The sequence below is a fragment of the Anguilla rostrata genome, chromosome 8 (assembly GCF_018555375.3).
Source record: "Anguilla rostrata isolate EN2019 chromosome 8, ASM1855537v3, whole genome shotgun sequence".
Lineage (NCBI taxonomy): Eukaryota > Metazoa > Chordata > Actinopteri > Anguilliformes > Anguillidae > Anguilla > Anguilla rostrata.
Window position 1 is genome coordinate 41,088,038 of NC_057940.1, and position 22,038 is coordinate 41,110,075.

The following is a 22,038-nucleotide window of genomic DNA, read 5'->3' on the forward strand; positions in this document are numbered from 1 at the left end:
GAGAGATACAGCACTTAGGTAAAAGCTCAACTGAAATAGCGGGATCAACTGAAAGGAGCGGAATTCATTTTGACTGAAGAAATAACTTTTTTAAAAATACGGCACTTTGTATTTCTGAACTACTTTCTCCATTTAGTGTTCTGCTTGTTTTGCACATTTTAGTGCTTTGCTCAATGTGCCGGCAATACGCCTTGGCGCATTTTCCCCTTTTCCCCAAAACAAATATAAATTAGAAATAAAAATGTTAAAAAGTTGATACGGTCGTGTCCTTTATTTCAAGAAAACAGTTTTGTAACATAATGTTTCATGATCTTTATGAAAGTAGGTCGCTGTGGATGCTGAAATCAATGCTGTATGCTGGATAAGCAGCTTGGCCATTTAAGGTAGTACGCAAACGTGGCCTTACTGTTGTTAATATGATGCTCTGTAAGAGAAGGCTAAATGCATTCAGAAGGTCAAGAAATAATGCAACATTAGTCCAATTCAAATTCTGATTTAAAATCGTGAATGTGTACACCATTACACACACACACACACACACACACATTGTGGCTACAGGAGCAGTTTTATTTTTCAGTGCGCTGTCCTTTCAGCACCTCAGGTGTTTCAGTAACCTGGGAGAGCTGCAGTACCTTGGACAGCGACAGCCCCAGTCGCTGGCAGGACAACAGATATGGTGCAATGCCTAATTACTGGGCTCCACAAAAGGCCTTCCTCCCAGGCACACAGGGCCACCTGCTAGCCAAGCGGTTGCTGTGCTGCAGCTGCCTTTGGTGAATTCTTTGTGCTCAGTCTTTTATCGCGGATCGCTTTTGGCTCATACTCTTTTCATATTCTTTCATGTTCATATTCTTTTCCATGAATTTTGTGGTTTACATTACATTACAGTATTTGGCAGGCACTCTTATCAAGTGCACAGAGCCAGAGTGGAGATCCTCATAAAAGGCATGCAGCCATGCATTTTGAGTTTCTCTTGACTGTTCATGTGTCACAGTGACCACCCCAGCACTGTGCACCGACTGGTGGAGACTACAGGCATAGAGCCCCCTGGGGGACAGACAAGATACTGTCCCAGTCCTGCCACTGTGGGGCTATTACAGGACCCCCTGCCAACCATCTGCACAGGCCATCCAGAGGGCTCCCCACCACCTGGCCCGGGGAGCCTGTTTGAGGGTGTCTCTGCACCAGAACTCGGGGCCCTGCCAAAGGGCCCCTCACTGCCTGCCAGCGCTGGCCTCCTTGGGGGCCCCCCCACCGCCCGTAGCATACATCACCGCACTGCTCAACGGGCCTGCCGCCCAGAAGCCCTTCCAGAGACGGCATGATAGCTGTGGGCACGCCCTTGCTACACCCTTCAGCGGGTCCACAGCAGGGAGAAGCAACCGACCGTCTACCTCCCACCCAGGCCAGCACCTGCGCCGGGGCAACGGAACACATCTGCCATGTTTGATTCCGGCAGATGGCTGAGGAATCCCAGAAGTCCCTTCTTTTCGTATCACTTCCGCCCCTGGTTCGGAGCAAAGGAGGAGGGGCTTGTGGCACCTTCAAGGGTGATACAGAGGCAGTCAGTACATTAACTACATAGTGGAAATAATGCTACTGCTAAGTGAAACAGGCACCGTTGTTGTGATGCTATTAAACTGCTGATGAATGTGAACCAGTCGCTCATTAAAGGGCCTGTGCACGATGCAGCTGGGGCACATTCATAAGGTAAAGACAATGCTAGTAGATGGCTGATGTCTCATTAACTGTTAGACTTACTAACTATTCCGGGAAAGCTGTGCTTAATACCTATTGTCTAAATGTGTAAACAGTAAATAAACAATCAAAAGAATTTTATGATCACTCTTTTTTTAAGATCGGAATCTATGGTTAGACGAATGCACAATGTGAGAGTCCAGAGGTTAAATTTTTATTAGAATTTTTTTTAGTTTTCATTTGAGTACTATATTAATATCCCTCTGATCCATCAGTGTTCCAAATTCAGAGTAACAAGACCAGGTCAAAACCTAGTGTATGGCTGGACCGTACACACTTCATCCGGCCGACCAATGGTGTGACTTCATAACTCGCCCGACCAATGGTGTAACTTCATCACTCAGTCACAGACATTCGCGTTTATAGGGCTGGCCCCGCTGTTGCGGTCCAGCCAAAAACTGTGAAAATCTCATTTAAATTAAATTAGAGCAAACATTTTCATCTGCCACTCTATACGCAGCACAACCCTTCTCTAATCCATCAACGAGATTAAGTCAGAAAACCACCTGATCTCCAAGAGCACGTCACTTAGTAATTTGGGGGAGAATAACTGTTGATTGCTTCAAATTGTGGTCTTTTGATAAATGGTTCTCATCAGGCATTAGGACAATAATTCAGGCTAACATCATTTAATTCAGTCTTCATAAAATTTCTAAAGAGTAAAGCTAGAGTGGTATTTTTAAGGGTTTCAACATGCAATACAAAACATGTCTCGCATAAAACTGGCAGAAAATTCACTAAATCCCTAAACGTGCAAAAAGCTGTGATATGTTATCCCCCATGATAGAAAATGGCGGGGATTTTTATTGTACTGTACTGGATCTTATTCTGTAAAAAAAAAAGAAATATCTGACAAAAATAAAATGTCTGACAAAAAAAGGAGGGCATTACTGTGCAGATTAATGTCACCGAGTCACGCTATTAAAATCCACAAATCCATCCTCCATTCCACACTTACAATCCCATATTTCACTCACGCACTAATAAAGTATTAATGCATTGATATATACGTACTGAAACATGCAATGATCGGTCCATCAGCACTCCTTAATAAAGGGCATAATCAATGTATATTGCTTTACAGCACACAGAGAGGAAAGAACATCATCAGTCAACTGGATAACAATTTCAGTTACTCCCGCCTGTTGGTTACTTTGCTCAGCAGAAAGAAACCATTACAGACTCTAACGTTCGGGACGTTGGATTGATACTGAAGGAAACATGCACGCCTACAAAAATGTGAGCGCGTGTCAGCATAAAATCAACTAACCAGTTTTCACCCAAGAAAGTCGATTTCCTTTGTTTATGTCTTCTATAACTATCGAATTAATATTGAAACAGTCTTCCGCGTTCCCTTTCAAGACAACTACAAATGCGAATGCGCAGACATATCCCCGCAAACTGCTCCTGCAATTTAAGATGACTTTTCTATGCAGCTTTGATTACAAGCAGAAGTTTTCTTTTGCTCTACAACAACATTTGCGCACGTTCTGGGAAAGTTTGCTATTCTACCACTACTTATGGTATCTAAACAAATACTGAAATTCTGGGCAAGTAATGAAATAAACAGAAAAACAATTCTATTGGGAAGATATATGCTGGCCAAGTATATTTCTCCTCTACCCCACTTCCACTGTTGCAATCTTCATATTCACCGAATGAGAAAAGGAGAATAACCACCCAGCAGAGGTAATAAGTCAAATTCCCATTGGGGAATAATACTGTAATACCTAATAACACGGCACACTGTACTTAGGAATATATATTACATACAACATATATTGTAAAAAGTATAAATAATACATTTATACAATGTACTTGCAACATTATATGATATATATCATATACTTAACTTTTTTAAACTTTATATTCTATACACGCACTTCCTGGTGTCCTGGCATTTTCTAAGTAGGCCACATATTTGTACCTTTTTTGTTCTGTGTTGCTTGAGGTGCCGGATGCTCTGTATATAGGCCTCTTCTCTCCATTAATCACTAGTCATTTACTTTCAGATAGAATGTGAAAGTCTTATTTATTTCAGCACTTCTACTGACTAATTTGCCATCAGTTAACAGTTATGAAAATGCGGTTCTGACTTTAAACAATTGTGTTTTTTGTGGGTACGCATTCGCTGGGCTGTAGAACAAACCGCGAATGAAGTTTAACCTTCAGACGCCCCGCAGAAGCACCGCTGAGTCTGTTCCTTCCACCTCCGCCATGTTCTCGTCCTCCAGGGACTGTTCCACCTGTTCCTTTTACCCGCATTGTGTTTTAGGAAGGTTTTCCCTCTCTGCACCGCCTGACAACACACCAGCTTTTTCTCTGCATCACCGGCCGTTCGTTCTGTTCAGCCAAATGAACTGATTTCGCTCGTGATGTCATTTCTAACGGTTCTCCATTAGCGTTGCGTTGTTATGCTGAACCTCATCGTGATGCCGCACCTCATTGCCCATCGCCTCCATTTCCTTATTTAAGCTTTCTCGCCATGCTACTGGCGTCGGGTTCCTTGGTGCCTCGTTATCTGGGCGTGTAAAGCAGGCCTTATTGTTCCAGGCGACTCCTACTGCATAACTGTAAATGAGGTCATTTCATTTTTTTTTTGATTGAGTAATTAGGACCGGTCTCAGCAAATCAGCCGCTAACGCGTCGTCGTGTGTGACAGCGATGGAGCCGCAGCGCAGGAAACGCGCGTGTGCGCCGCGGCTATTTCATTAGCAATCCTGTTTATAGCTACATCGCTGAGCATTGCTGAGTGGGTAAATGGCAAACAGGCTTTCTGGACGCGAAACAGCCTTATTGGGCAATCGGAGCCCTCGGAAAAATGAGCTTGGCAGATGCTACGTAAACTAAATCCAGCGTGATGACGCTCGGGCAGCTTAGCATTCCATTAAAACGACGGAGCGACTCGGTTTTAAAAATTAAAAACAGCTTAGCAAATTTCCGGAGAAAGAGAAAAGAAAACAATTAAAAGAAGCTGGAAAAATATACAAGAGGACCGTAACCACGGCTAACACTCAAAACTGGAGTAAACCTGCGATAAATGGAGAGTTCCCCCAATCTCCAGAAGCGAGGCGCATACGGTTTCAAAGAGGAGCGCAAACCCCTTAATCTAATTACTGAAAGAATCGGCTAACTTAGCGCAAACTCCTTAATCTAATCACTGAAAGCGTGAACCACAGCGATGCTCTGTTTTCTGAAGTGCGCTGCGGCTTAGACGAGCGAGCGTTGCGTGAGGGTTTGACTTTACGTTGCTCGTATCGCATTCACACATCATTAACATTCAGCAAAAACATTTTTAAAAATGTGTTACAGCTGCGAGAAAGCAATGCGTCTCCCGTCTTGCCATTAACCTTTGCCTTTGGCGCTTTATGTGTTTAACAGATGCTCCCGCCCAGAGAGACCTACGCAGCACACGTTCTTCTGGCACACAAGCCGTTTTTACAGCTGGATATGTACTGAAGCAATTCGGGCCTGGACCTCGCTCAAGGGGTGCAGAGGCGGCGGTGCCCCCACCTGGGAATCGAACCCACAGCCCCCGGAGCCCGGTTCTCTAACCGGTACGCTACACGTAACTGTAACGTGACCCAAACCGGCAGAAAAAAATAACAATAAATTAAATAAGGAAAACACACACACACAGCTGTCATGAAAAAGGATGAGTTCAAGCACTCCTGAACTTTATTCTCCCACACACACACACACACACACGCACGCACTTCATTGTCCTAACCGTATCCTCTCCTCCCTTTCAACGCGCTGAACGCCCGCCGCGCTCGATTTAGAATCGAATGGGGAAGCGCGGGCCTTTCCCCGTCGCGTGAAACGACGCATGGCGAACAAGATCAGAGCGTGACTTCGAGGAGACCGAGGTAACCTCTATCCTCCCAGATTCGCCCGTCGCAATCGCGCTCGCCCTTCCTCCGACTCCGTCCGAGGGCGGGGGACATCGCGAAGGCAGCCGCCACGCCACGCCATCTCCCTGCCTCGAGCTGGCGGCGCGTTTTTAAAAAAACGCCTCCTTGGGTAAGGCGTCTCGGACGAGACTGACAAGCTTCCCCGTATTCACTGTTTCTCGCTAAGCTCGATGCGGGCCGGGGACGCTACAAGTCCGTTACAGCGGACTTCGAGCTCACGCGCCTTCCGTCCGTCCATTCGCCGCCACCGAAGGCTGCCCGCGCGTGATTGGCCAAAGCTTCACCAATGGAGGACGAGTTTCAAGCTGAAGGGTGTTTTTTCCAACTTGATGCGGCAGAACAGCTTGTTGAGCAGTTGCCTGGTTGCCAGCTACACGCCAACCACATGACCTGACAAGCGAGGGCTGCCCATTCTCAGAGACCATTTAGCATTCCTTGGAACGGGAAATGCAGAACAGCACTCTACGGTTTGGGTACGCTCGATTGAAAACTGCAAGGGGGAACAAAATAAACTCCACGACTCCATGCTTTTTTTTGCGTTTCACAATCGAGGCTCATCTGCGCCTAGCTCAAAATGACATCCCTGCTTCCAATACTGATGCATTACATTACATTACATTACAGGCATTTAGCAGACGCTCTTATCCAGAGCGACTTACACAACTTTTTTACATAGCATTTACATTGCATCCATTTATACAGCTGGATATATACTGAAGCAATTCAGGTTAAGTACCTTGCTCAAGGGTACAATGGCTGTGTCCTATCCTGGAATCGAACCTGCGACCTTTCGGTTACAAGCCCAGTTCCTTACCCACTGTGCTACACTGCCACCTTTTACATCGATAGCAGATTTGACTGGGAGAATGGTACGTTTAAAGGTGTTGTTTAATGTACGAGTCTTAACAATTCTCTTCTGCAGTTTTTTTTTTTTTTTTTTTTTTGAAGTTCGGAAATTTCCGGATCATACCCTCCACCCACTTTTGTGAACAGCGCATGATCAAAAGACTGCCCGTTTCTGCACAAGAGGTTTCAACTACATTGTTTAATTCAGGCAGGAGCATCAAATTATGCTATCCAAATTTCAAGAACAGTTCACATTTAAGAAGTGAAATCATCTCATTACGTGTAATAGTCACAGTAATATGAGCTTGGTGGAAGGCCACCTTGCCTGGAAAAGGTTAAGCTGCCCTGCTCTTCAGTTCCACACATACTGATTCTGGCTTTGATCTCTTCTGGCAGCCAGACATCAATCAACAAACTATAATAAGAAATTAATTAAATAAACATACAAGAATATACACAGACATGTGTAAGAACCATTCTCATGCTGTAGAGGTAAAAATAAAAAGTCTGGCTGTATCATCAGTAATGCAAGGCATCTTGCCATTTCGTTTTAAATAAATAAATTGAAACAATGGAAATATTATCTACCTTAAGAGGCAATTCAAAACTAAATAAAAATACAGAGCAAGCTATTACAAAAACGCTGCTGAAAAAGAATCTTTGATTCATCTATAATTTTGCTCACAACAAAGAGCGAGTTACTAAATAATCTTTTTATTTCAATTCATTGTTTTCTTGAAATATCTTTCTTCCTGAAGCTTGCAATTGGTATTTTTAATGCCAAATTATTGGGGCATCGCACAGATATAATATACACACAATACACTCATGCACGTGCGCGCACACATGCACGAACACATGCACACACAAGCACTCATGCATGAACACGCGCGCGTGCGCACACACACTTACAGTATGCACGCACACACTCATGCACGTACACACGCACACACACACACTTACAGTATGCACGCACACACTCATGCACGTACACGCGCACACACACACACACACACACACACACACACTCATGCACGTACACACGCACACGCACACACACACACACACACACACCTGCAGCCCTCTCACTCCTACATCCACACATGAACCGCCTTCGCTCTCACAGGGAACACATCTAAGCTGATGGATCTCAGGGATCTGAATGCACGGTACAATAAGAGCTGCGTATAAAAGCACGATTTAAATGAGATTTACCAAATCTGCCACTTACAGTTGAGGAAAGTTAACATCCTGTGACACCATATTACCCATGTCAAGCAGCACTCATAATGAAAAAAAAAAGAGGCGGTTGATGCTCACCGCGACATTTCGACAATTCCCCGATTCAGATGCTTTTAATTGGTACTTGCAGCACCCTCAGAACGGAATGGCGTTATTACAGTGCAATCCCATCTCCCCAGTGTTTATACGGCTGCGGCGCTGTAGGCAGGGTCGCCGCGGAGATGAGCAGAGCGCGCGCGTGTGCGCTCAGTCCGCGTCCGCGTCCGCGAGGGGGAAGGAGCGCGGAGAGGGAGCGCGTCACGCGTCTGCCCTCGGCGCTGTTACTGAAAGCCACTTTGTTTAGCCATTAGACCGAGAAAGAGAAATGGCTGCTCGGCCCACCGCGGCACTTTCTTATTGAGCCGTTTCACAATAACTCGCTGATTCTGGAGTGTGGACACACAAGGGGGTGGGTGGTGGGGGGGTTGGGGGTGAGGGTGGCGGGGGTATTGTGAGGGTACATAACGAGCTGGCACAGGCTTCCCGCTGTGAATCCGCTCCTCCCCGGCCCCCCCCCCCCCCCCCCCCCCCCCCCCCTGGCCCGGTACATTCATCCTCACCACGAGTGACTTCTAGCCCTGCTTTGCAGTCGGCCTTTTGTTCTCGTCCTGGCCGTCCGCATCGTTACAGCGTCGCCGTGTCAGAGATCGACCCGTCGTCTCCGCGTCCCTGTCGCGCCCGGTCCCCGAAACGTACACAGCGCAAAGCCCTCGCCCCGCCCCGCCCCCGCGACCTAGACAGCGCAAATCACCTCAGCGGAAAAGACGAGCAGGCCGAACGGCCCCGCCCAGCCGTCACCGCCGTTCAGCAGGGGACCCCGGCGCGGCGGCCGCAGCGCGCTCGATCGCCCCGAACCCGCCAAGCAGGCGGCGGCCGTCGCCCGAGTGAAAGACGAGGCCGTTCCGTCTCTCCCGTCCTCCGATGAGCGATGAGCCGAATATCTAACTGGAGAAAGGATCCCTTTTTTTCATGCGGAGGAAACGTGTCACACGGGGTCAGAGTTACACCACCGCTTCTGTTCCGTTCCCCCTTCGACTTCAGCCGCCTACGACAAGCCTTCAGCCGCGGAAAACGAAAGGAAACGGAACGGCTGTCATTCTCCACAGAGACGCGCAGGTAAAATGGCTGCACGCTGTGAACCGTCTGAGAGTCTGTAAAACAAACAGCGGGTCTGAGGACACACGCGGTCATGCTGCGTAAGCGCAGAACTAACGACTCACAGAGACGGGGAACTTTATTATTAACAAGCAGAAATATGTCTTGAATTAATGAAAAAAAAATACATAAAAGGCCCACATTTATTCACAACTTCCTTCAGTTCTTTCTCATTCCTCACTGTGAGAGTCACTGAACAGTCTGCTGTTGAGCTGAAAAGAGAATTGCATACAGACACGGAAGAAAAAGTAATAACCGATACAAAGTATACAATTCCACAGAAACTAGCCACAAGTCGCCAACCCAGAACTGCCTAAACAAACCCCCTTTACGTTAACAGTGGAAGACAATCAGATTTGCTGGAGAATTTTAATAAACACATCTGCGTGTGAGGCATTCCCCGGCACGGCCCGACAATGCGCTCGACAGGAAGCCAACGGATCGAGGCCCGACCGCTCGCTCGAAGAACAAACGGCGTGGTCCTTCACGCAGCATCGCGCCGGCCTCCACGCCAGGATCCTGAAATCTGAATCTAAACCTGAGAATCAGATCCTGAAATCTGAACCTGAACCTGAGAATCAGATCCTGAAATCTGAATCTGAACCTGAGAATCAGATCCTGAAATCTGAATCTGAACCTGAGAATCAGATCCTGAAATCTGAATCTGAACCTGAGAATCAGATCCTGAAATCTGAACCTGAACCTGAGAATCAGATCCTGAAATCTGAACCTGAACCTGAGAATCAGATCCTGAAATCTGAATCTGAATCTGAATCTGAACCTGAGAATCTGAAACCCTGAGACATAACAGGGCATCCCGGAGGCTTAAAAAGTACTGTGGTATTGTACTGAGTACCGCAGTATTAAAATGTATTTGTCAGGGGGGCTATTAAATAAAACATGAGTAAATGTAGTGCACAGCACATGCTACTTGGTTGAAACCAAATGCTGGCTATCTTTATTTATTATTATTAGCATTTTAGCCCCGCATAACAGCGCCATTCTGACCGCACGGCCGGCTTATCGCAGGTCCCAGGCGAGCGCTTCCTCCGCGCTCATCTCCATGCCGACGGAGCCGCCGCAGGCACTGCGCTACGGGGCCCGCTCCGGTCCTGCACCCGACCCCGGGGCCCACGCACCTGCCGACCGAAAGCTCCCTCCCTCCCTCCCTCCCTCTCTCCCCGGGCAACAGGCCGGCCAATCACGCGGCACCCCCCGCGAGAGCGCCCGGCCAGCTGGAACCGGAACGCTCCCGATTCGAGATGAGCCGAACCCGGGGGGGCAAACCGCCACGCCCGCACCCCCCCCCGTGACTCGGAGGGCCCCGAAACAGAGCGGCGCAAACCGAAAAAAAAAACGGACTCCTCGGGGCCCCGCGGCTACCAGGATCCGCCGCGATAAAAAGGCCCATGAAGCAGAATGAGAGAATGAAACGACACAACCGGTTTACCCGCCGTTTTCCGCCAAATAATACCCTCCGGAGAAGATGGGAGCCTGAGATCAGCCATAAAAATGACGGAAGACTTCGAAAAGCTTTCCCTGGGACACCGGAGCATCGCCTCTGCTAAAGGAGCAAGCTCAATTCAATGCCTCCATTTTCAGTAAAAAAGGCATAACAGATAAGCATTCGGGCAATAACACTGTAGCCTCGCTATATGCAACAGAATTGAAAGAAGTGGTTAAAAAAAAAAAACACTCCTGAAGCATTTATGATCTAAACAATCAGCCAAGATGATGGGACTCAGCGGCGCTGATATTTATCCAGGCATTAACTTTAAAGCTTGGGTGCGTTCCTGCTCCTCCTTAATGGCAAAAAAAATTTAGCTCCACATTTTGGCACATAAAAAACAAAAAACAAAATGCCAGACAAGAAAAGATATGAAAGTGGAGATTATTTCCAATAATACTCCGAAGAGCCTGATGACTGTTTGTCAGTGTGTGAACTCGTGCCGATCATGCACCCACGAAGAACACACTCAGAAAGTCTAAACTTCTCTGGGATTCTTTATAAATGACAAACATCGAAAAAAAAGTCATCATATATTACTTCAAATATCAGCTGTCAAAAAAGCTTAATATCTTAAAAAGTTTTAAAAAAAAATTGTCATACTGACTGATTACACTGGAATTTGTAAAAAAAATAAGTAAAAATAACTATTTGTAAAAAAAAATAATTAAAATGTTTGTGTGTCATCGATCTGAGAATTGATCTCTTCGTACCATTCATAATGTGATCTCTCTTAGCATCTTTCATAATGTCTTCCAAAATAAGAGTTTAATTTGAAGCAATTTGAGGAAGATGGCTGGAATGACTGATTTAACTCAAATGATGTACAGCATCAAACACCAGGGAAAATACAGCAAATGTTCATCATATCATCAATTGGCTGTAAAAAAAAAAAAAAGGAAGAAAATGCATTTGCCACTTACTGTTCTTTTTCACGTGTCACTTTATACCACTGATATCTTAACAGTGAATACCCTGCTAATAAATAAATAAATAGCCATTTCAAAATAATGTGGGGAAAAAAAACATATTTGCAGTATTTTCCAGTACAACTTTTTAGGTGTGAAGGTAATATTTATGGAAAATTTGTAAATGTCCACAGACCAAATTAAACTTTTTCACTTCATGGTACAATTCTTCCAGTTTTATAATTTGAATATAATTTACTCATGGCTCTGCAAAAATAAAAAAATCAGCTTCTGTCTCCCATAGTTTTGAGCGGATAAACCAATGCGTTCCGTGTCTTGTTTTCCTCTTTGATTACGGAGGTGATTTGTTTGGGGAAGCGTGCTCGGATGTGACTGAGTCATTTCAGCACGAAGCAGCTGACAGCCACTGCACAGAGATACCTGTCTGATGAGAGAGAGACTGCATCATCTGGCAAACGCATTACTCACTCGCTACCTCATGCATTATTCTCACTCACAAACTCAGATACAGAAGTAAGAGGCATAAACTTGTGCAAAACACACTCCTACACACAAGCACAGGCTGTTTACACAAAACACACTTAGACCGGCGCACAACGTGCGTACGCACGGACATAGTTCGGCACAATGCGGCACGTGAGTACACACACACACAAGCACAGGCGAGCAGGCACACAGACACACACACACACACACACACGCACAAAAGCTTAATTTAAAATGACCAAAGTTAGTCTCATGATCCGAGAACTCCTGACACACCTCTCAGGAAAGACAAAATCTACAGTAGCCAGACAAAAGAGGCCGCGCATAAATAAAAGCTATTCAATTTGTGCGGAAAATAACGCGGCCCCTTTTGTGACTGGGTCACATCCATATTCTAATCCGCAAGAGTTTCTCAAAGCCGGGGCAGCTGAGCCGGGAGGCAATTACTGTCAAGTGCACTATCTCACCTAGTTCCTCATCCTATCCTAATATCACAAACTCTTTTCTCATTAGAGGAGTGTCAAACGCAATCAGAGCTATCATTTGCTTTGTCTGCTGCGGCAGGAAGAGCCAAAGGCTGCCATTTATAGCGGCTGCCTGAGGGAAGATGACACATTTGCATACGACACAACTGTTTACGAAAAGAAAAGTTAGCGTCTGTTTAGCAGATACGGGAGAAATTTCCAGAAAGAAAATAAAGGTTTTTTTTTTTTCCCTACAGAAAAAAGGCATAATAGAAAAGGCTTTGTTTGTATTTTTGGAGTCTGAAGATTAAAATTGGAGGTAGGCTTGAACTGCATGAGGCTGCACAGACGTTCATTTCCTGCGTTTGAGCGCTGAGACTACCTGCCTACTAGTCAGGCAGAAGATATCATGCGCGCTACAATGCGTCAGTCTCTCCCAGTTCCTCCAATCTCGCGGCCACACCTCGTGAAGCAGCCGCCTCCCCCACTCGAAAGTCAGAAACTCCTGACCCGGTTCACAGCTGACTTTTAATGTGTGCGCAAACTCCCCGAAAGTGGGCGTTCACGGTTTTAATTCATGTGCGCTTGTCTGCAATGAGTACTACTGCAGACTACTTATTAAGTTATAACTACAGTTGCCCGCAGGCTAACTGCCAGTACCTTTTTCCTGGGCTCAAACGTCTCAGACGGGTCCCAGGTTAACCCAAGCAGCGTGCATGGTGTTGTTTTCCACCCGACAGAGAGGCCCCTGAGGGTTGCAAAATATTTGCTCATAAAGGCAGAAACCAGGAAACCATAAACGGAACCACACACTCTCCCCGGATTCAATCAAACACCGGTTAAAGGGCATATGCAATTCAATCAAACCGGGCTTAAGTTGTTTCGGATTCGATCAAACAAACCGTAAAGGTCTGCAAGACTGAAAAATTCAACTAACGGGAAAAGGTGTGGCCTGAATATTGTGGCACCCGGTCTGGAAACAGGAGTTTTTCTGAAGACCAAGTGAACTTTTCCTTTGAGAAGAATTGAGAAGAATCTCTTCACAATCCTTATTGTACTGATACATTTAGTTAAAAAATATAATCAAATAAGTTTTAAAATAAGTTAGCAAATAGAACAGCGTCATATCATCAAAGTCAATTCCAGCAACATTTTAACAGCAGAGCTGTTAACATAGTCCTTTTCCAATCTGCCATTCATATTTTAGAGACAAGGGAAGCATAACACTGCAGTGTCAACATTGTTTTGATCAGTGAATTGTTTTGATCAGAATACTGGCGGGCATTGGTTGAGACGTTTGCGTAGATATACACAGTTGGTGTACTTGGGTAGAAAGTAGTTTTCGATGAAGCCATGCACAAAGTCTGTGGATGTTCCTGAGCAACTGAGTCATTTCATTCAGAAAGAGGCGTCGCTGTTGAGTTTTCGGAATGTACATCTTTGCCGCTTTGGCCCCGTTGAGGTCCTCTGTGTCAGGGTGAGCTGCAGCGGACTTCACAGTGAATCCACCTGGATGGACAGCTAGCGCTCCGGTAAAGTGGATATAGAGATTTACTTTATTTGTGGTGTGAACTGTCCCTTTAAAGAGTGGTCAGTCACTCAGTGGAATAGGTGTCAATCATTCCAGGAAAACTCATTTTCATTGGCTTGAAACCGCTTCTTCTTCCCGCCCCCATGTCGAGAGGGTGAGTACTCACATTAATCTGGAGGGCTCTACTGAACGGTCTAAGGGCCTCTGACTGAACCCTGCCCACAGGGTTACCTCTGGAATGCATCCCAACACGTCTCCCGTGTCAGAGCAGGCCTGGGCTATAATCCGCACCGCGTAGAGATGATAAACCGCCATCCAGCGACCCAACCCGCCAAGCCGCTCTGCACACCAGGATCTAACGCAGCGCTGGAGTGCAGTCGGAATAAATCCGGGTCTCCGGAAGGCTCCGCGTTCCCAAAGGCGTATCGAGGTTTTTCAAAATGATGTGGGCTGATCTGCTCTTCTTTTGGCACTTTAGCAAAAAAAAAAATGAACAAAACCCAGGATCTCTCAATGCGTGAGCCGCTGAAGGTAAACCTCAGTCCCGGAGGGTTACGGTCGCTGACGTCGGGTATTTATCTTCTGGTTAAGGACCGGCGAATGTCTCATCACGACCGTTTCTGACAGCACACCGGCTGAGCGGCCTTCCTGCACAAATAACGACTGAAAGTAAACAAGTACGCCCCCGTGGAATCCCGAACGCGCCGCCCCCCTCGGCGAATGGAGCCGGCTGCTCCCGGTTCAGCCGGCGCTAATCGGGGCTAACGTGCTAACGTGCTGCGACGGCCGCGCACGCATCCGGCGCCATTTTAAACCGCCGGTTTCACGTCGTCCCAACGCAAAAATGCGGTTTCAAGGGCATCCGGCCATCTCGATCCGTTTATGAAACGGGCAACGGCAACCTCAATTTGAAAAGCTGGGCTTCATTACGGGCAGTCCATTATTCAGAATTAGCCGCTAGCGGGGCGTTTAAATTGGATGCGAGATGCTCGCTACTTAGCGCCGTTCGCGGTAGCGGGCGAACGCTCGGTTTTGGCAAAGGCTAATTCGGCGGGATATCAACGGCACAGCGACGCTGAAAATGAAACATTCTCGGCCGTCGGATCAGCGAGACTCGGGGGGGGCGAGCCTCTTTGTTCCGATAAACGCGCGTCTCCCCGGAGATAAGCCAGCGTGGCATCCTTCGCGAGGAAACGGAGATAAAGAGACACGTCGAGATGGTCGAGATATTTATTTTTTTTTGGCGTGCTTTGCGACCGCGTCGAAAGTAATCGCGTTTCAAAACGTCAGACGGTAATCTGACCTCGGCGCTACTCCCTATAATTAACTCTGAAATATGATAATTAGGCAATCGGATTTATAACACGCATACACATTCTGCGCGGGCCTTTTTATACACTTCGCCGTAAGTGCAGCACTAAAACTTCCGAAAGTGTCCTAGGAGATGTGCAGACAGAGGGGAAGACAAAGGGAGATAGATTATACACGATAATGCGATAATACATACATTATTTTCGCAAATGGAAACTTTAAAATGTGCTCTCCATAACCCAGAGGGAAAGATAATTAGGAATGATAATGCGTCCCACTTTTTCCGTTCTGATTGTTTGGATTAATTAATGCTCATATATGTGTTCCCATGAATGGGGTCTTGACAAGCAGTGCGATTTGGCAGACAAATAAAGCAATTTTAATTAGACAGAAATAGAGGGAGTGAGTGAGAGAGAGACACGGAGCAGGGGAGGGAGGAAAGGAAGGGAAGATCACAAAATGAACGAAATGTGGAATCGCGTATCCAGGGGATGAATGATTTATCGGGTCCGCGAAAATAGCTCAGCGCAAAGGGAGACGATTAGAAGCCTTTTCTGATATTTTCCGTCCACACCCAACAGAGCAAAGTCAAAGTCAAATTTACGGCTGAACCCAACAGCAGTGAGGATTTATATTAAGTTACATTTTTAATCGAGCGCCACGAACGGCTGGGCTGAGCGCTATCGCCTGCTCCCACCGCAGGCCCGCGTCGCAAAACGCAGCTCTGTTTCGAGTTCCCCCAGAGAACAGCCTCCCGCAGACGCGACGCGCGCTTCAGCACAGCGCTCAGCGGCTCGGCCCGTCCGCTCCCAGAACCGCACGCTCGCCCCGTCGGCCCGAGAGCCGCTTTATCTCGCGCCGATGCGCCGCGCGGAACGCGCGACCCTCGACCCGCAGAGGCAGAGGAAGCGCGCGCTCCGGCTCCTTGGAAACGGCGCGTCCGTCTTCCTTACAGTTTTTTTTGATTGCTAAGGCACATTTAATGACACAATTCCCCTTTTTCTCAGAACTATTAACACAATCCCAAAACTACACATCAATCAGCACAAACCTCAAACATCCATGCCAAACTCAAATGATCTTCTCAAAAACATATACTCTTCCATCAAAATTAAACTTTGCCTTCAAATGGCACACACAAGCCATCGAAAACACAGACAATGTAGATTACCCATAACACACCAGTGAGATAAATTCAAAGCACTACTGCAAAAAACCTTTTATAGCAGTGTGTTATTTTCTCCTGGTTATTCTACTTATTTTATGGTTTTCAGATTTTGACCTTTGCAATGTTACACTACTAACAAATGAGGGAGTGTGCAAATTTCCAAATATCTTATCTGTAGTACTGAAAAGTGATGCTGAGTGAAAAGTACTGTACAGTAACCACAACACAGTTGAAGGAACAAAAAAATGTAGTATTTTCAAAGGAGAGTAGCATTCATAAAAGGAACTCAGTATATGCAGCACTATAAACAAAAACAGCAATAAAATCTAAAGAACATATCGTCTGTAAATACACTTCAACATTACATAGACAGCATATCCTCTCACAGTAGTACAGCGGATACAATACGTAACATTACAGTAAATTATAGTACCTGTTTTCTTGTCTGAAAGTATGGACAATGGATGCCACTGTGAAACGATTCAAGTTTGGCTAAACTCTCTGTCCAGCTTCCCTCATCATCATACCATGAGCCAGCACATGGTCAAGGTGGCACGTATTTTGTCTGGGACAAATTGTCTCCTGCCTCTTTGTCTCCTTTGTCTTCCTGATCTTTGGACAGCTTGTCCATTTTGAGGATCCATTGTTCAAAAGCACACAGACGCAAACTGTGGCCCTATTTACTGATCCAGAGATTGTGACCGGTGTGTGAACAATTTTGCTGCCAAGTGTTTGCGCCTAGAGAAAGGTGTGTTACCTGAGTTTAGGTTGTGATGACTTGAGTTAACTGTTTTGACTACTAGTGTCTGTTGCATGAGCACAGTGTGTAACCAGTGATTCATGAGAGCATTTGTTTGTAGAGATTTGCGGAAAAAGATTTGCAATTTGCAGCATGTGTTAAAACAAGTGAAAAGTGTTTATAGTTTTGAGAGATGTGTCGGTCCTCTGAGAACTGAAGCAATAATTTGGGAGTTTTTGCTAAAAGAACCAGTTTTAGTGTGTTAGCAATCGAGAAAAACTGTAATCCGGCCGCTCTGCGTGTGGCACTGATAACCCACCGAGGGAGGAAGAAAACCGGAGCGAAAAGAAGAAATTTCCCAGACGCGGGGGTGGCGACGGTTAGCGCGCTCGTAAAAAGGTAACGGGCGCGGTCGCGGTCCACCCGCGCGCGGCCGTTTTCGCCATTTGGTCCGACAGACGAGGCGAGAAGAAAAAAAAAAAACAAAACAAAACCGGAGAACGGAAAACGAGCAGTGACCTTATTATCCACGGTTTATAAAAACTCGCTTCTCCCAAAACCCTCAAAGCCTTGAACGTGTTCAGGTGGAAACAGGAGCCAGAGTCTCAGACACTTTAAATAATCAGGGACACAGCGACCCGCCCATAAGACACAAAAATACGAGCAAAAAGGACCCGACTGCCCCCAGCCAGCTGGACATGTAACACTCACATCACGGAGGCCAAAGTGAGCTCACTGAAACGTAAACGCCTTTCAAAGACGGTGTCATAATAATATCGATTTATTGCGGTTCTCGGTTGGCGTCGTAAACGTAGTTACTTTTAGGGCCTCGGGGGGTGTTGGACACGAAACTGGCCGGTCTGGCAGTGATGAGAGCCAGCTGTTTGTCTGGCACCGTCGCTCCGGTTACTCCAGCGAACGCACTCCTGCTTCTCCCGCACCGCGCGTCACTCTGCCTGAGAACCCCCGCAAAATGGCCGCACCGTAACGCGATGCACAAAACCCGGGGAGCACGCTGACGGGGGCTACGGACAAACGACGTCCTCCCGTCCGTCAGGATGACCGACTCTCGGACAAAAGTGCTTAAACGTGAAATCAGGTTAGAGTGCCTTAGAAAAGGGGTGTTCTCTCCTAGATACACTTTCAATGGGCTTTTCAGCTTTATCGGACAGGACGGTGTAGACAGACAGGAAGAACGAGAGAGAGAGAGAGAGAGAGAGAGAGAGAGAGAGAGAGAGAGAGAGAGACGGGACAAAGGTCGCACAGCCGGATTCGAACCGCCGACTTCGCAGCTGGCAATAAGTACGCGCACAGTACCCAACAGGCTAAGCCACGAGACGCCCAGCAAAAGTTCATTCTATGATTAAAAAAGCCTGTCCGTTTTTATATTTCTATTGCCTCCGAGGCGAATCCGCACGCAGGCAGCAGACGGAACAGGGGTTAAAAACACACCTGCCGCTGCAGAACAGCTGAATCATTTGAGCTGTCAGTCACTGTTATTTATCTCAGCGTAAATCTGCGGAACCGTGCGCGTTACGCCAGAGGAACCCGCAGGACGCAGAACGGCTAAACAAGCAGGGCCCTGCTGCTGCAGCTGGATGCAGAGACCGTGCTGGAACAGACGGGTTCGGAAAAGGGTAGATATTATCTCGGGAAACGCGGCTGCCGAGAAGCGAAGTCAGACGCGCCGAACGCACGAGAGGGTAACGAGAAAAAGAAGCTTCCTCGCCAATCTCCACGGACGCAGCGGAGCAGAGCGGAGGTCAAGGGTCGGAAGCGCAAGTAAAGACTCATGCGTCACAGACGCAGCGAGGTCAGAGGGTGAGGAACTACTGTAAAACATACCAAGAGAGGCTCCTGAATAGAGAGTCTGTGAGAGGCCGCTAAAATATGCTACTGTATGTATATGTAGGCTAAGTCCCCGCGAAGCAACCGGCGAGGACGATATTAGCGTCTCTGCTAGCGCACAAGTTTCTGAGGCAAATACCTGAAAACTGACACAGTCACAGCAGAAAAGAGAGAGCGAGCACGGTTCGAGCGCCCCGTTCTCTTCCCCAAATCTAGTCTAATCCTCTCATCATGAGAAAACAGACACGGGCAAGCTTCACCAATCCTGAGCCTCGATTAGAAATTTCACCACTCCTTTCTCCAAATTTGGAAATGAAGTCGAGCTCCAAACTGCAAATCCTCCTTAGCGAGCTTCAACCGCAGCTTCTTTTCTCTCTGCGGTTCAGTGGCTAATCTCGCACGGGCGCAGAGTCGCAGAAGGACGCTTCACGTGCAGCCTGCAGGCGGGACCACGGGCACCGCCTGAGCTGAAGGGGTCACTGGCGTGTGCGAGACAGAAATTCGACAGGCTGAAATCCCTCTCTCCCCGAGTGACGTACCGGGGGGGGGGGGGTCACGCACCGCCCAACGGGACCCCCGGCTGCAGTCGGCGCTATAGTCAGGCACGGCCTGAACTTGAGACCGGACGTGACTGTGAGAGGGATGAGTCACCCAGCAGCTCAATTTTTAAAAAACCCTTCCCTCGGTTTGGCTAGTTGGGTCACCTCTGAGCTTCGCACCTGTGCAAGCAGCCCTGCAGGGGTAGCATGAGCAAGCACCCAAAGGTCGACGTGGGTTCCACACCGACAGGCCACACAGCGCTACAGGAGGCACTTGGCACGGACCGGAAGCCCGTGCGCACCGGAGCCAGTGCGGCGACGACCCGAAGGACAACGAGGACAAAACGGGGCCGACCGTGTCCCGCCGGCCCAGGGGTCGCGGTCGAGGTTTCGAACTGCAGCGGCGCGCGCACCGACCACTTTCGCCCACCGCATCACTTCCTCCTCGGCCGTTTCCCGCACGGCTCCCGTTTCCGCCCGGCCCGACGCGACGGCGATTTTGCGCTCAGCTGTGCCTCGGACGGTTAATTAGAGCTCGGGCCAATCAAACTCTGCGGTGCGCCGACGCCGGGCGCAGGCTAACCCTGCCCCAGGGCTGTGAGGCTAATGGACCGCAGCCTGGCCCGGGCTCCCATCACCCCCCACCCCCCCCGTCCCCCCGTCCGCGAGCCCGGCCGCGCGGAGAGCTAATGAACCCGGCGGGTGACGTCTGGGGCCGCGGCGGGCCGGGCCCCCGGGGCCTCTAATGGGGGGCGCTGGAGACGGCGCGTTTATTATTTATTTAAGCCGCGCCGCCGAGCGCTCGCTGTTCCAGGACAATTAGAGCCGCCGCGGCGGCTAACACCGGCCCATTAAACGGCGACCCTTACCGAGGCCCGCGAAAACACCGGGGCTGAGTGCCCCGCCATTTGCGGCGGGATCCGGGGCGAGATGGACGGGATGGCGGCCCGCGCGGCGTTTTGGGCTGCCGGCCGCGGCGCGCTAAGCGCTAATGGTCTCTCTTACCACGTCGATGAGGCTCTCCTGGATCCTGTTGAGCGTGGTCCGCAGTCTGCTGCTGATGAGCCCCAGCCCCGATGATTCATACTGCAGGGGAAGAGATTTCACAGTCTGAGCCTCTGCCAGAGTCTCACATCTGCACAGCACAGCAAGGACCGCAAAGACGCACACGCTCACCACACACACACACGCATGCACGCAGACACACTCCCACACACACACGCTCACCACACACACACACACCACCACACACACCAGCCCACACACACCACACACACAGCACCACACACACACACGCATGCACCAGACACACACCCCACACACACACACACACACACACACACACACACACACACGCATGCACGCAGACACACACCACCACACACACACGCTCACCACACACACACACGCATGCACGCAGACACACCCCCACACACACACGCACCACACACACTCTGCACGCAGCACACACCCCACCACACACACCCACCACACACACGTGCACACAGACACACACACCACACACACACGCCAGCAGACAACACACATAATTGGTCACAGACACACACCCCCACACACATACGCTCACCACACACACACACGCATGCACGCAGACACACACCCCCACACACACACGCTCACCACACACACACACGCATGCACGCAGACACACACCCCCGCACACACACGCTCACAGACACACACGCATGCACCGACACACACACGCACACAGACACATACACACACACGCATGCACACAGACACACACCCCCACACACACACGCTCACAGACACACACATACATATTCACACAGGCACACACCCCCACACACACGCAAGCACACAACATACACACTCACACACACACACGCAGGCACAGTGACACACTCACCCACATGCACACCGACACACACCCCCACACACACACGCAGCCACGCACGGACACACAAGCACACAGACACACACCTCTGCACACACGCAAGCACACCGTCACACACCCCCACACACGTGCACACACACACACACACACACACAGCCTGTTGTTTTGTTCTGACAGATTAAATATGATGTGTTGTTTTCTACAGAAGACAAGATCAGCACAGCGTAAAAGGACAAAGATTCATCAGTACAAACAACTCTGAGTCGGGCCATCTTCACACTGGTGGTCGTAGAGCACCATCAATAGCTAAATATACACTCTAAAAAATGATTCAGCGGGCTAGTATCCAATATGTAAAACAAATGCGTATGGCAGGATGAACATTTTAATTTAAGGATTTAAATTGCTGAATTGTGAAGCATATTTTAATGAGTTCTAGGAACACGAAAAGACAATAATAATTTCAATTTGCTCCAGTCGGTAATTTAAACACAAATTTCTTCATTTTATTCTTGTAAGAACAACAATCAAGTGGAGGTAACTCAATTTTCCACATGTGCACTTGATTGACACCACCATTTGATTGACACCATAGGTACCCACCCCACCTTACAATAATTTAAAGGATTTCACCTTATTTATTTTTAACTGGTCAGCTTTGCAGGTCCATGACACACCACAAC

The 22,038-nt window shown here is 48.1% G+C and overlaps 1 protein-coding gene across 2 annotated transcripts in view; it reads right to left on the reverse strand.

Moving 5' to 3' along the window:
• The window catches only part of vps50 (VPS50 EARP/GARPII complex subunit), a 130,484-nt gene that overhangs the window by 19,209 nt on the left and 89,237 nt on the right, over positions 1-22,038 (reverse strand). For both annotated transcript variants that reach the window (XM_064348277.1, XM_064348278.1), the window contains exon 22: positions 20,482-20,562. In XM_064348277.1, coding sequence (XP_064204347.1) covers positions 20,482-20,562 — 81 coding nt within the window. The remainder of the gene's footprint in view (positions 1-20,481; positions 20,563-22,038) is intronic.